The 15918-nt window shown below is 36.3% G+C and overlaps 1 protein-coding gene across 1 annotated transcript in view; it reads right to left on the bottom strand.

The window, feature by feature from the left end:
* Positions 1–5528: 5528 nt before the first annotated feature.
* The window catches only part of LOC112911048 (olfactory receptor 2T29-like), a 37769-nt gene continuing 27379 nt past the window's right edge, over positions 5529–15918 (bottom strand). Inside the window, exons 3-4 of the mRNA XM_025987367.2 lie at positions 8469–8516; positions 5529–7115 (exon numbers count right to left, since the gene is read on the bottom strand). Of these exons, the coding sequence (XP_025843152.1) occupies positions 6089–7051 (963 nt within the window). The 5' untranslated portion in view covers positions 7052–7115; positions 8469–8516 and the 3' untranslated portion in view covers positions 5529–6088. The remainder of the gene's footprint in view (positions 7116–8468; positions 8517–15918) is intronic.

The raw sequence follows: 15918 nt of genomic DNA, 5'->3' as shown, positions 1-15918 counted from the left end.
AATGAAGATAAAACCGTTCAACATCTTTGGGATACAGCAAAAGCAGTCCTGAGGGGGAAATACCTCATAATACAAGCATCCATCCAAAACTGGAAAGAACTCAAATACAAAGGCTAACCTTACACCTAAAGGAGCTAGAGAAAAAACAGCAAATAGATCCTACACCCAGCAGAATAAGAGAGTTAATAAAGTTTCAAGCAGAACTCAATGAAATAGAGACCAGAAGAACTGTGGAACAGATCAACAAAACCAGGAGTTGGTTCTTTGAAAGAATTAATAAGATAGATAAACCATTAGGCAGCCTTATTAAAAAGAAGAGAGAGGGGATCCCTGGGTGGCTCATTGGTTTGGCCGCCTGCCTTTGGCCCGGGGCGCGATCCTGGGGCGCGATCCTGGAGTCCTGGGATCGAGTCCTGCGTCGGGCTCCTGGCATGGAGCCTGCTTCTCCCTCCTCCTGTGTCTCTGCCTCTCTCTCTCTCTCTCTCTCTGTCTATCATAAATAAATGAGTAAATCTTTAAAAAAAAGAAGAGAGAGAAGACTCAAATTAATAAAATCATGAATGAGAAAGTAGAGATCACTACCAACATCAAGGAAATACAAACGATTTTAAAAACATATTATGAAGAGCTATACACCAATAAATTAGGCAATCTAGAAGAAATGGACTCATTTCTGGAAAGCCACAACTACCAAAACTGGAACAGGAAGAAATAGATAACCTGAATAGGCCAATAACCAGAGAGGAAATTGAAGCAGTCATCAAAAACCTCCCAAGACAAAAAAGTCCAGGGCCGGATGGCTTCCCAGGGGAATTCTATCAAACGTTTAAAGAAGAAACCATACCTATTCTACTAAAGCTGTTTGGAGAGATAGAAAGAGATGGAGTACTTCCAAATTAGTTCTATGAGCCCAGCATCACCTTAATTCCAAAACCAGACAAAGACCCCACCAAAAAGGAGAATTATAGATGAGTATCCCTGATGAACATGGATGCAAAATTCTCAACAGGATACTAGCCAATAGGATCCAACAGTACATTAAGAAGATTATTAACCTTGACCAAGTAGGATTTATTCCCGGGATGCAAGGCTGGTTCAACACTCGTAAAACAATCAATGTGATTCACCATATCAGCAAGAGGAAAACCAAGAACCATATGATCCTCTCAATAGATGCAGAGAAAGCGTTTGACAAAATACAGCATCCATTCCTGATCACTCTTCAGAGTGATACACTCTTCAGAGTGTAGGGATAGAGGGAACATTCCTCAACATCTTAAAAGCCATCTACGAAAAGCACACAGCAAATATCATTCTCAATGGGGAAGCACTGGGAGACTTTCCCCTAAGATCAGGGACAAGACAGGGATGTCCACTCTCACAACTGCTATTCTACATAGTACTGGAAGTCCTCGCCTCAGCAACCAGACAACCGAAAGACATAAAAGGCATTCAAATTGCCAAAGAAGAAGTCAAACTCTCCCTCTTCGCCAATGACATGATACTCTACATAGATAACCCAAAAGCCTCCACCCCAAGATTGCTAGAACTCATAGAGCAATTTGGTAGCGTGGCAGGATACAAAATCAATGCCCAGAAATCAGTGGCATTTCTATACAGTAACAATGAGACTGAAGAAAGAGAAATTAAGGAGTCAATCCCATTTAAATTGCACCCAAAAGCAAAAGATACCTAGGAATAAACCTAACCAAAGAGGTAAAGGATATATACCCTAAACTACAGAACACTCCTGAAAGAAATTGAGGAAGACACAAAGAGATGGAAAAATATCCCATGCTCATGGATTGGAAGAATTAATATTGTGAAAATGTCAATGCTACCCAGGGCAACTTACACATATAAGGCAATCCCTATCAAAATGCCATCGACCTTCCTCAGAGAGTTGGAACAAAGTATTTTAAGATTTGTGTGGAATCAGAGAAGACCCCGAATAGCCCAGGGAATATTAAAAAAGAAAACCATAGCTGGGGGCATCACAATGCCCAATCTCAGGTTGTACTACAAAGCTGTGGTCATCAAGGCAGTGTGGTACTGGCACAAAAACAGACACATAGATCAATGGAACAGACTAGAGAAACCAGAAGTGGACCCTGAACTTTATGGTCAACTAATATTCGATAAAGGAGGAAAGACTATCCATTGGAAGAAAGACAGTCTCTTCAATAAATGATGCTGGGAAAATTGGACATCCACATGCAGAAGAATGAAACTAGACCCCTCTCTTTCACCATACACAAAGATGAACTAAAAATGGATGAAAGATCTAAATGTGAGACAAGATTCCATCAAAATCCTAGAGGAGAACACAGGCAACACCCTTTTTGAACTCGGCCACAGTAACTTCTTGCAGGATACATCCATGAAGGCAAAAGAAACAAAAGCGAAAATGAACTGTTGGGACTTCATGAAGATAAGAAGCTTTTGTACAGCAAAAGATACAGTCAACAAAACTAAAAGACAACCTACAGAACAGAAGATATTTGCAAATAATGTATCAGATAAAGGGCTAGTATCCAAGATCTATAAAGAACTTATTAAACTCAACAGCAAAGAAACAAACAATCTAATCATGAAATGGGCAAAAGACATGAACCGAAATCTCACAGAGGAAGACATGGAGATGGACAACAAGCACATGAGGAAATGCTCCGTATCACTTGCCGTCAGGGAAATACAAATCAAAACCACAATGAGATGCCAACTCATACCAGTGAGAATGGGGAAAATTAACAAGGCAGGAAACCACAAATGTTGGAGAGGATGTGGAGAAATGGGAACCCTCTTGCACTGTTGGTGGGAATGTGAACTGGTGCAGCCACTCTGGAAAACTCTGTGGAGGTTCCTCAAAGAGTTAAAAATAGACTTGCCCTAGGACCCAGCAATTGCACTGCTGGGGATTTACCCCAAAGATACAAATGTAATGAAATGCCGGTACACCTGCACTCCGATGTATATAGCAGGATTGTCCTCAATAGCCAAACCGTGGACGGAGCTGCTGTGTTCATTGAATGATGAATGGATCAAGAAGATGTGGTTTATGTATACAATGGAATATTACTCAGTCATTATAAATGACAAATACTCACTATTTGCCTGGACGAGGATAGAACTGGAGGGTATTATGCTTAGTGAAATAAGTCAATCGGAGGAGGACAAACATTATATGGTCTCATCCATTTTGGTAATATAAAAAATAGTGAAAAGGAATAAAGGGGAAAGGAGAAAAATTAGTGGGAAATATCAGAAAAGGAGACAGAACAAAAAGACTCCTAACTCTGGGGATGAACTAGGGGTAGTGGAAGGGGAGGAAGGTAGGGGGTGGGGGTGAATGGTTGATGGGCACTGAGGGGGGCACTTGATGGGATGAGCACTGGGTGTTATTCTGTATTTTGGCAAATTGAACACCAATAAAAAATAAAGTGAATTAAGTCAATGGGAGAAGGACAAACAGTGTATGTTCTCATTCATTTGGGGAATATAAATAATAGTGAAAGGGCATATAAGGGAAGGGAGAAGAAATGTGTGGGAAATATCAGGAAGGGAGACAGAACATAGAAACTCCTAACTTTGGGAAACGAACTAGGAGTGGTGGAAGGGGAAGAGGGCGGGGGGGGGGGGGGGGCGGTGAGTGGGTGATGGGCACTGAGGGGGACACTTGACGGGATGAGCACTGGGTGTTATTCTGTATGTTGGTAAATTGAACACCAAAAAAAAATTTATTATTAAAAAAAGAACATATTATGAGGAACTATATGGGATCAAATTAGGCATTCTAGAAGAAATGGTTGCCTTCCTGGAAACTTACAGTAAGAAATAGAAAAACCTGAATAGAAAAAAAAGAAAACCTGAATAGACCCATAATCCAGGAATAAATTGAATCAGTAATCAAAAATTTCCCAAGACACAAGAGTTCAGGGCCAGAAGGCTTCCCAGCAAATTTCTACCAAACATTTAAAGAACTAATACCTATATTTCTGAAGTTAGTTCAAAAGACAAATAGAAATACTAGGAAAATTCCTAAATTTGTTTTATGAGGTCACCATTACTTTGATCCCCAAGACAGTCAAGGACCACACCAAAAATGAGAATTAAAAACCAATATCCCGGGATCCCTGGGTGGCGCAGCGGTTTGGCGCCTGCCTTTGGCCCAGGGCGCGATCCTGGAGACCCGGGATCGAGTCCCACGTCGGGCTCCCGGTGCATGGAGCCTGCTTCTCCCTCTGCCTGTGTCTCTGCCTCTCTCTATCTCTCTGTGACTATCATAAATAAATAAAAATTAAAAAAAAAAAAAACTAATATCCCTGATGAACACGGGTGTCTAAATTCTCACCAAGATACTAGCCAATAGGATCCAACAGCATATTAAAAGGATTGTTCACCACAACAAGATGAGATTTATTTCTGGGATGCAAAAATGGTTCAACATTTGCAAATGAATCCATGTGATACATTACATTAGCAAAAGAAAGATCAAACACCTTATGATCCTCTCAACTGATGCAGAAAAAGCATTTAATAAAATATAGCATCCTTTTTGATTAAAGCTCTCCACAGTGTAGGGATAGAGGGAACGTAAAATCCATCAATGAAAAATCCACAGTGAATATCATTCTCAATGAGAAAAAAGTGAGAGGTTTTCCCATAAGGTCAGGAATTCGACAGGGATGTCCACTGTCACCACTGTTGTTCAACATAGTACTAGAAGTCCTAGCCTAGTTAAGGAAAGGCAAGAAATTAGTATCTAAAGTGAGGATAACAAGGAGGTTCCATTGGAATATGTACTGTTCCCATTTGGTCAACCATCTGCTCATGTTGTGCCATGTATAAGACATCTTGTCCCTGAGAAATTTCCTTCAACTCAGACTTCAGTACTTATCTGAGGGTAAGTAACATCTAGTCACCATTTAAAAATGAGCTCCAAGGTCTTCTTTCAGTCCTCTTGGCTTGAATGAACTCACATATCTCAGTATAATTGATGTGTTCATATGAGCTGTGGCCTTTCCAAATCAACATCAAAGCACATCATACTTTTTACCACTTATTGAAATACACAACTACAACTACTCAAATTTATTCGAAATAGCATCCAAATATTATTTATATTTTAACAGTCCTTAGCTAATATCTTTATTATAATATATCATAAAATATTTATCAAATAAATGAAGGATAGACTATTTGGTGCCCTATTTGTTTAGTGAATTACGTAGTTAAACCCAACTCAGATGTCACCTCATGCAAAGAACCTTCCCTAAGTCTTCATTCTCCTCTGTGTTACCATTTTCCCCACAGTCCCCTATGCAATTCTGGATTCTAAATTTACCACATGGTGGTGACTATTACCTTCCACTATATGTCTTTAGGAATGGATCATGTAGAACAAGATAGGCTCCAATAAATGTGATTCAATAATTGGATCACCTTAGGGATGGAAAGCCAAATTGTGTGTTTTCTAGGATATTGTTACTTACACAACCACCAAACAGATAATTCAAAATTTGTAAAAGTTGGGAGAGAAAGATATTTTGACTCTTTATTTGAAGTTAATGTCAGATTTATATAAATGTAGTAGAAATAAGAAAGTACAAAGAACACCTATATACTCTTTGTCTACTGTTAACATTTTGCTCACTTGCTTCATAATTTCTGTCAATCTTTATTTCTCTCTCAAATTGATTCATAATTCCATAAATCTCTGTTTCTCTCTTTATATCTATCTTATCAAAGATAACTTTAAAAAATAAGAACAATTTAATACCACCTCATAACCTTTACCACTCCATATTCTCATAATGTATTTTCTATAAGTATGTATATTCTCCTACAGAATATGTAATAATAAATGTCAGTAAGTGTAATGTCAGGACAATATGATAGTAAAATTCATTTTAAATGGAGAAATGGTATCTAATCAAAGAGCTTTGTAGTACACAGAAGCAATTCCTAAAAGAGGTATGCAAATTATATGAGGCATTATGAGATGAAAGTTTAAGAAATATCAGCGGCAAAAGATTCTGGAGTTATAATGTTTGGGAAAAAAGAATGAAATAATTAATATAAAAAGTTTCTATTTTATAGTTTCTTGAAAAACAGGTCCCACATTCAACATTTTCTTCAGAGCTCCCATGACATTCTTATTCCTGAGACTGTAGATTAAAGGATTTAATCCAGGAGTGAGGATGGTATAAAAGGCAGATACAATCATGTCCTTCTCAGAGGTGTGATAGGAGGTGGGGAGCATGTAGGTATAGACAGCAGCCCCATAGAAGAGAATGACCACAGTCATATGGGAAGAACAAGTGGCAAAGGCCTTCTTCTGGCCCTCTGCTAAATTCATCCTGTGGATGGTGAGGAGGATGAAATAATAGGAGCTTGAAATGACTGTCACAGGGATGAGGAGCATGAGGACACAGCACAGGTACATGACTGTCTCATAAAGGGAGGTATCTGAGCAGGAGAGCTTCATAACAGCAGGGACTTCACAGAAGAAATGATGGATCTCCCGGGATCTGCAGAAAGGGAACGTCATAGTGATGGGCGTGAGCATAAATCCATCCACAGATCCCAGAAACCAGCATCCAGATGCCAGTAGAAGACACAATCTATGGTTCATGAGGACAGGGTAATGAAGAGGATGGCAGATGGCCATATAGCGATCATAGGCCATGGTGGCTAGAAGAAAACATTCTGAACCTGCTAGTGTCACATAGAGAAATATTTGCATTCCACACTCAGGGGCTGATATATTATTTATACCCATGATTTGGTCTATGAGCATCTTGGGCACAGTGATGGAAATGTACATTACATCCATGAGAGACAACTGGCTGATGAAAAAGTACATAGGAGTGTGGAGGTGAGCATCAAAATATATCAGAAGAATCAGGACAGCATTCCCAGTTAAAGCCATCAAGAAAACTACAAAAATGACCACACACAGGAGAGCTGGGTGATTTGATTGACTGAAGATTCCCACCAGGATGAAATCAGACTCTCCAGTGTAATTGGCCATCCAGTTCATGTTTTTCATAAGGTTTCACTTATACCACTGAGAAGAGCTTTGGGATTAATGATCAGTCATGGGATTCTTCCACCTGAAACAAATAAATATATATTTACTGAGACTGTGTATGTGAGTATGTGTTTGTTTATCCCAAACACATTGTGCTAATCAGAGAAAGTTTCATGGAGTGTAGACATGGGGATGATTAATTACTTAATGTTTAGAATTTAGTAGGAAATGAAGAATTAAGTACTTTGGGTAAGTATATTTGGTAACTCAGACTGCAGATCAGGTGATATGATATTGGCATTTATCAACATATATTGGGAATTTGCAAAGATGATAACTTAAACATAAAAAGTGAATTATTGAAAGAAAAGATAAATAAAACTCCATGTTTAGGGATTTTGTCATACAAATCCAATTTCTCTCTCTGCTTTTAGAACCCAAATGGAATCCTACAAAATTATAGAATGTATATTTTATGTAAGAGGGATTTAAAAAGTAACAAACGCAATTTGCAGAAAGTCTATACCAATTTTTTTAATTCCTCCCATTCCCATAGAATAGGACTACCCAGTGAGGCTAAACTGTGTGGAGTGAGCCATACATTCCTCAGGATATGTCAGAGTTCTTACACATGACTGACCCTTTAGAAACCTAAGTGGCATGGGGTAGGGATCTCAGAATCTCAGCTAACCACAGTTATAGATCTAGATTTTCCTCTACCCACTATTCCACTGTCCACTATACATAAAGACAAGATAAAATAATAATTTTGACAACAGGTGTGGTTATGATTAAGTAATATAAAATAATGAAAGTACTTTGAACATTACCAGTTACAGAAGAATAAACACATAGTGTTAGTTTAAAGAGTTAATACTTACAGTATTATTTTTTGTAGAATCTATGTAAGAAATGGCTATTACTATTGTCTTACTATGTGAGATACCTCAGTTTTCCAATTTCGGTATCTATATATATATTTAAGCATTTGAATTTGATAATCTCTGAAGGTCTGAACACTTGTAAATACAGATTTATGTGTGTATATATGCTAATTTACACGAATAAACATATATAATAAATAAAATATATAATTAATAAATAAAATATAGATAAATATGTGATGCATGCATAAATAAGTAGAAACATAAATATAAATATTTATTATTTTAACTCTGGTTCAGATCTCTTTGGAGAATCTCATCTTGTTTCTATCCAGTACATACCTCTCCAAGTTGCAATCACTCTTGTAATAATAAGTGTGAAGTGTGAAGGAGAAACCTGGAATTAGATGGTCACTGCTATTCAGCAGACAACGTTTTCATTATTTGCCCCAAATCATCTGCTTTATGCACATAGAAATTAATTTTTCATGGAAACTAAAATGTATAAAGAAAAATTACACATCACTGAGATGTCACTGACTGAAACTCACTGTTGAGTCCTCTCTCTTGCTGCTGAGAGGCTGAGTTTCCATTAGACTCTGAAAATAAATAAAGTGAAATTAAATTGGTTACACTTAAAGAAGTAACAGTTTACCTACTTTGGAACAAATGTATATAAATGTGATTTGAACTACAATTTAAAAATGGATACAAAATAATTATTTATTTTTAAAGATCAAAAGATTGATAAACACAAAGTATCTCTGGCCATTATGAAAATAATTAGTAATAGCTTCTTCCACATTTCCTCTTATGGAGATTTAAACCTTTGTAACTTTCTAAAATTTCTGACATATTAAATGTTACATTTAAAGAGCCCTTGAAAATAGGAAAAGAGTATTAGATCCCCTTTCTGGGAAAATCTTACAAGTCCTTACAATGCAAGAATATTTCAAGGAGAATTTTCAAGTTTCAAATGCATTTTATACTTTTGTGTTAATTCAAAGCCTAATTATAATACTTAACTTATTACAATCACATGTTCTGGGGTCCTTAAACAGTGGACAACATTGCAAATGATTCTGAAGCCTTAAAAATATCTAATAAGTCTAGAACACAATGCAACAATTAATAATCTTTCTATTAAATCTTACCATTATTGGCAGATGAAAGCTCAGTTCTGTGTATCTTTTAAGAGCAGTCCATTGGAGTGAAAAAAGCACCCACTGACCTAGTCTATATTTGTGATCAGAGCAAAGCAAGGGCCAGCATGGTGAATAAGATATGACCTTGAAGTTCTTTGCTGAGAGGATTCAGGGAGATGAGGGTGCTTGAGAGGGCTCCGCAAATCACTGATGCATTTTGATGAATAAGGATGACTATGATCAAACCACACTGAATAGCCTGACCAAGACACCTGACAGACAAGAGGATGCTGTCAGTACCATATGGGGAGACATACAGCCTCCATGTTTATTCTTGCCTTTCTCTATCCAATTGCATGAGATGAATGCAAACAGCTTTGTGCATGTTTAACTTGGAAAATCATTAATAGTGATGACAGAATAATATTGAATCTGTATTTGAAGCATTAAAGCAAACGTTGAATGCTGCATCACATTCAGTCATCGCCCAGAGCGTATGATGTATTTTTTCCTTTTACAGATTAAAGAAATTCAAGGTCTCATGGTAATTGCTAATATAACAAACTAACCTGAGGATGAGCTCTACCTCAGCAGGAGTGGGACCAACATTCTCTAACTCTGCCTTATGTTGGGGTATTGTCCTCTCTCAATAGTTTACAATTTGGATTTTAGGTCACAGATTGTAAGTTTAAAGAAAGAAACATAAGTATGATTAAGATATTTGTTTCAGTGTTCTAACTACCCTAAATAATCTTCCTCAAGTTAAATATAGTCCCTTGTCTTATGCAAAATCACAGCCTTACAAATACACATTATTCAATTGTATAGAAATAATATTCATTATATTATTTCTTTTTTTTATTATATTATTTCATCAGTAATTGGCAATTGAGATTCCATTTTCAAATATGTTAGAGTAAGTGTGCATTATATAAAGAATTTCAAAAGGAATAGTACATTTTCTTTCCTCAATAAAAGTAGATGACCACCACCACTGCTTTCTTCCAGCTGAACAAGAAGTATCCTGTGCCAGCCCCAGCTGCTATGGCAATGCAGAGGTACCCATTGTAGGTCATGAAGATGAGTGTGAGGAAGTAGCTGATGACCACCTGGATGATATGCATCACCATCTCCAAGAGGTGAGGAAAGATCAGCATCTGTTGCCCAACAGTTTTGTGTGTCTCCATGAGGATGGTTCCATTTGGTCCTGGGACGGGCATGGAATTATAGTGGATGCTGACGTGTGACTTGAACAGGCTCTCTTGGACTATCTTGAGTCCTTCATAGAACATTGCTAGAAGAGAAACTGTCTTGCTGCAATTACTGTAAAGCTGAGTAAAGGGCTGCCTACTAGTACCATCCACAGAATTACAGAAACTTAGGGATTGTCCCTGTTGGAGGAACACTTAGCCCCTTGTTGCCAACAAAAAGAGAACCCTCTGTGTCCACCAGGGAATTAGAAGTTTCAGTTTCTTCACTACTTCTATGGTAGGGCTGTCTGGAATTCTGTTTCAGACTGTGAGGTTTTGGGCTTGGGCTCTAGCCACAAGGGATTTCTTTTAAGGAGCTGCAAGGGAAGGGGATGGGGGCTACATGTTCATGTCATTTAATTTTGATCCTGCTCTCTACAGCTGCTTCTTTCTGAAGATACATCTAAAGATACAAAGTCTGCATTTGATATAATGCCTTAATCACTGAGTCTACAATTAATGTTGACCGTTTTAGATTGTAAGCTCCTGGAGAGCAGTATTGCTGTAGTAGAATTGTTTTAACAGTGTCATATGTAAAAGAACAAAATAAATATCTTGACTTTATGATTCTAAAAAAAAGTAGATGATAGGCAAAATAATTGCAGAAATACTGTCAAAAACTAATAACATGGTCAGAAGCAGAACAAGTCAAGAACAATAATTACCCTTTTCTTCCTCCAATTTCATCTACTTGTCTGGTTTAATCCACCATCAGATGATATGGTAAGGTTCATCAGATGGACAAATGAACTGTGGCCATGTAAAGTTTATAAGAGAGGCAGAAAAATGACATCATTTCCTAGTTTTAATATGCCTCTCAGAGGCAAGGATAAGGTATGTCTGTTGATAAATCCCCTTGAGACTTTAAGAAGCATGCAGCTAAAACAGCTAAAAAAGCTAATCAATATTTTAGTTTCACTATTCTGGTTTTCTTCTCATGCCTTTAAAGGAAATATCCTCTTATTATTAAATGTAGTATGCATTAAAATCTTAACCAATATTTAAAATAATCTCAAATCTCTCCATTGTTATTTTCGTGAAATATATTAATTTTTGTAGTCTTTCCATTTTACAAAATGCATTTTTATATACGTTATATGTGTATGTATATATATATATAATATATGTATATATGTATATATATATATGTTCTTTTTATCTACCAAAATTGGTGAAATATTCTTTTATTTTTTCATCTTTCACAGATATGGAATCTGAAGTTACCATGGTGGAGATTAAAATTGAGATTGGTTTCCTTCATATCTTTTTCCCCATCATTCTTCATGAGTGTTTTTTATTTATTTTTCATGACAGACACACAGAGAAGGAGAGAGAGAGGCAGAGACACAGGCAAAGGGAGAAGCAGGCTCCATGCAGGGAGCCCGATGTGGGACTCGATCCCGGGTCTCCAGGATCGGCCCTGGGCTGAAGGCGGTGCTAAACCGCTGAGCCACCCGGGCTGCCCTTCATGAGTGTTTTGATTGTACTTTCTTCTATCATTAACTTGCAACTGGTACTACTTTAATGTGCATTTAATTTTTCCATTTTCTTTTATGTTGATTATATATATATATATATATACATGTATAATCATATATATATCATAAGCAAAATCATACAGAATTTGTATTTTTATGACTAGCTCATTTCATTTACCATTATGTTGTCAAAGTTCATCCGTGCTTCAGCATATTACAAGAATTCCTGCATTTTGAAGCATACATGCATTTTGAAGCATATTACAGGAATTCCTGCATTTTGAAGCCAATATTCCATTGTATGTATACACATACATTTGTCTAGAGAAGGACACTTGTATGCATGTTTTAGCTATTATATATAATGTTGCTATACATGTAAGTATGCAAATATATCTTCAAGAATCTGCTTTCAATATTTTATGGGATTTAGCTAAAAGTGGAATGTAGTATCATATTGTAATTCCCTGTTTAATTTTTGGGGAACTCTTTTCCACAACAACTGTACCATTTTGCATTTCCAACAATGGTGCACAGGGTTCCAATTTCTCCACATCCTCATCAACACCTGTTATTTTTGTGTCATTGATAGTAGCTATCCTAATGTATTTGGGGTTATGGTTCTAATGTAATTTTAGTGTGTTTTTCCCAATGACCATGAGGTTGAGCATCTTTTAAGGTGCTCTTGTCCTTTTACATATCTTTGGGAAATATTCATGCAAGTCCTTGCTTATTTTTAAAAACCATATTGTTTGTTTCTGTTTTGTACTTTAACGTTCACATGTAAATTCTGGACATTAGTCTCTTAATCAGGTATGTGACTTGAGAATGTTTTATCCAATTCTGTGGGTTGTCATTTACTCTGTTATTCACTATTAATGCACATATTTTTAATCCAATTTTTCTAGTTTTCTTTTGTTGTCTATGTCTATGGTGTTATTATCAAGAAACATGATCAAATCCAAAGTCTTTTTACCTATGTTTTTATATATTTTTTCTTAATTTTGCATTATTTCTGACATATGATATTACCTAAGGTTCCAACCTCATTATTTTCCTTGTGGATGGCCAGGTCAGTTTTCCCAACAACATTTGTTGAAAATATTTTCTTTTCCCCATTTAATGATCTTTGATTCCTTGAAAAATAATTTTACTAAATAGATAAGAGTTTATTTCTAGGCTTTCCATTCCATTCTATTGGCTTCTGTACCTGATTTTATGTCAGTATCAAACTTATTTATTGAAGTAGCTATGTAGTAAGTTTGAAATCAGGAAGTGTGGGTTTTCCTGATTTGTTCCTTTTTGATATTGTTTAGTCTATGTGGGATCACTTGAGATTTTATAAGAATTTTAGAGTGAGTCTCCTATTTCTAAAAAATGCATTAACATTTTGATAGAGATAGCATTGAATTTTCAGATTACTTTGGTTGGTATCACCATCTTAAGAATAAGTCTAGCAATCCATGAAAAGGATGTTTTATTTCACTATGTCTTCCTTAATTTCTTTCAGAAATTTTTGTAATTTCTTAATTACAAAAATAAAATAAAATTGTAATTTTTATTGTGTAATCAATGTTTTCATTGATTATGTTAAAGACTAAGTATTTTATTCTATTTTTAGTTTCAAATTTTAAACTTAAAGTCTAGTTAGTTAATATACATGGCAAAATTGATTTCAAGAGTAGAATTCAGTGATTAATCATTTACATACAACACACAGTGCTCGTCATAACAAATGCCCTCTAATAACCACCATCCATCTAGCCCATTCCCCACCAGCCTCCATAAGACAGTCTTTAGATTGTTTCCTATCTTTAAGTGTCCCTTAAGGTTTGTTGCCCTCTGTCCTATTTTTCCCCTTCCATATGCACATCTATTTGTTTTTAAATTCCACATATAAGTGAAATCTTAAGGCATTCGTCTTTCTCTAACTTATTTCACTTATCATAACACACTCTAGCTCCATCCATGTCCTTGCAAATAACAAGACTTCATTCTCTTTGAAATATATATATATTTATTCATATTTTTATATTAACATATTGTACAGAATATCTATATCATATATATATTCATATCTTTATCCATTCTTCAGTCATAGACATATGGGCTCTTTCTAAAGTTTGGCTATTGTTGATAATGCTGCTACAAACACTGGGGGGCATATGAACCTTTAAATTTGTATTTTTGTATCCTTTGGGTAAATATCTAGTTGTGCAATTGCTGGATCATAGGGTATCTCTATTTTTAACTTTTTAAGGGACCTACATACTCTTTTCCAGAGTGGCTGCACCAGTTTGCATCCCCACTCACAGTACAGGAGGGTTCCCCTTTCTCCACATCCTGACCAACACCTTTTATTTCTTGTAATTTTAATTGTAGCTATTCTGAAAGGTGTGAGGTGATATCTCATTGTGGTTTTGATTTGTATTTCCCTGATGATAAGTGATGTTGAGTATTTTTCCGTGTGTCTGATGATCATCTTTATGTCTACTTTGGAGAAATGTCTGTTCATGTATTCTGCCCATATCTTGACTGGATTCTTTGTTTTTTTGGGTGTTGAGTTTGACAAGTTCCTTATAGATATTGTTGTGTTTTTTTAACTTAAGTTCAATTAGCCAACATATAGTATATCAATGGTTTCAGATGTAGTGTTCAATAATTCATTAGTTGCATATAACACTCAGTGCTCATCACATCATGCACCCTCCTTAATGCTCATCACCCAAGTACCCATCTCTCTAAGTATCTCACCCCCAGCAGCCTTCAGTTTGTTGCTCAGAGTTAAAAGTCTCTCATTGTTTTTCTCCCTCTATGCTATTTGGCAACTTTTCTGGTTCCATACAAATTTTAGGATTGTTTGTTCCAGCTCTGTGAATGATCTTGATGGTACTTTGATAGGATTGCATTGAATGTGTATATTGCTTTGGGCAGCATAGACATTTTATGAATATTTGTTCTTCCAATCCATGAGTGTGGAATGTTTTTCCTCAATTTCTTTTGTAAGTGTCTTATAGTTTTCAGAGTGCAGATATATTACCTCTTTGGTTAGGTTTATTCCTAGGTATTTTACAGATTTTGGTTAAATTGTAAATGGGGTTGATTTCTTGATTTCTCTGTCTTCTGTCTCATTGTTAGTGTATAGAAATGGAAAAGACTTCCATGGCTCTATTTTATATCCGGTCACTGCTGAATTCCTGTATGAGTTGGGACAATTTTTGGGAAGAGTTTTTTGGATTTTCTTTTTTTTTTTTAATATTTTTTTTATTATTATTTATTTATGATAGTCATACAGAGAGAGAGAGAGAGAGGCAGAGACACAGGCAGAGGGAGAAGCAGGCTCCATGCACCGGGAGCCCGACGCGGGACTCGATCCCGGGTCTCCAGGATCGCGCCCTGGGCCAAAGGCAGGCGCCAAACCGCTGCGCCACCCAGGGATCCCTTGGATTTTCAACATACAGTATCATGTCATCTGCAAGGAGTGAAAATTTGACTTCTTCTTTTCTCATTTAGATGCCTTTTATTTATTTTTGTTGCCTGATTGCTGAGGCTAGGACATCCAGTAGTATGTTGAACAACAGTGGTGAGTGCATATCCCTATCATGTTCCTGACCTTAGCAGAAGAGCTCACAGTTTTTTTCCATTGAGGATGATATTCCTTGTGTGTTTTTTGTACATGGCATATTTGACACCGAGATTTCCCTCTGTCCCTACACTGCAGAGAGTTTTTATCAAGAAAGGGTGCTTTTTTTGATCCATTATCATTTTTTTGAGACAGCTTCAGAAGTATAGGTATTAATTCTTCTTAAATGTTAGGTATAATTCCACTCGTAGCCCATCTGGCCCTGGGCTGTGGTTTGCTGGAAGATTGTGATTACTGCTTCAATTTCCTTGCTGGTTATGGTCTGTTCAAGTTTTCTATTTCTTCTTGTTTCAGTTTTGATAGTTTACAAGTTTCTAGGAATGCATCAATCTCTTCCAAATTGCTTAAGTATTTGGTATATAATTGCTCAAAACATTCTTTTATAATTGTATTTCTTCAGTATTGGTTATGATCTCTCCTCTTTCATTTATGACTTTATTTATTTTGGTCTTTTTGCTTTTTGATAAGGCCAGCTAGGGTTTATT

This window comes from Vulpes vulpes, chromosome 7 (genome assembly GCF_048418805.1).
Source record: "Vulpes vulpes isolate BD-2025 chromosome 7, VulVul3, whole genome shotgun sequence".
Taxonomy (NCBI): domain Eukaryota; kingdom Metazoa; phylum Chordata; class Mammalia; order Carnivora; family Canidae; genus Vulpes; species Vulpes vulpes.
This window is presented reverse-complemented; position numbering and strand designations above follow the sequence as displayed.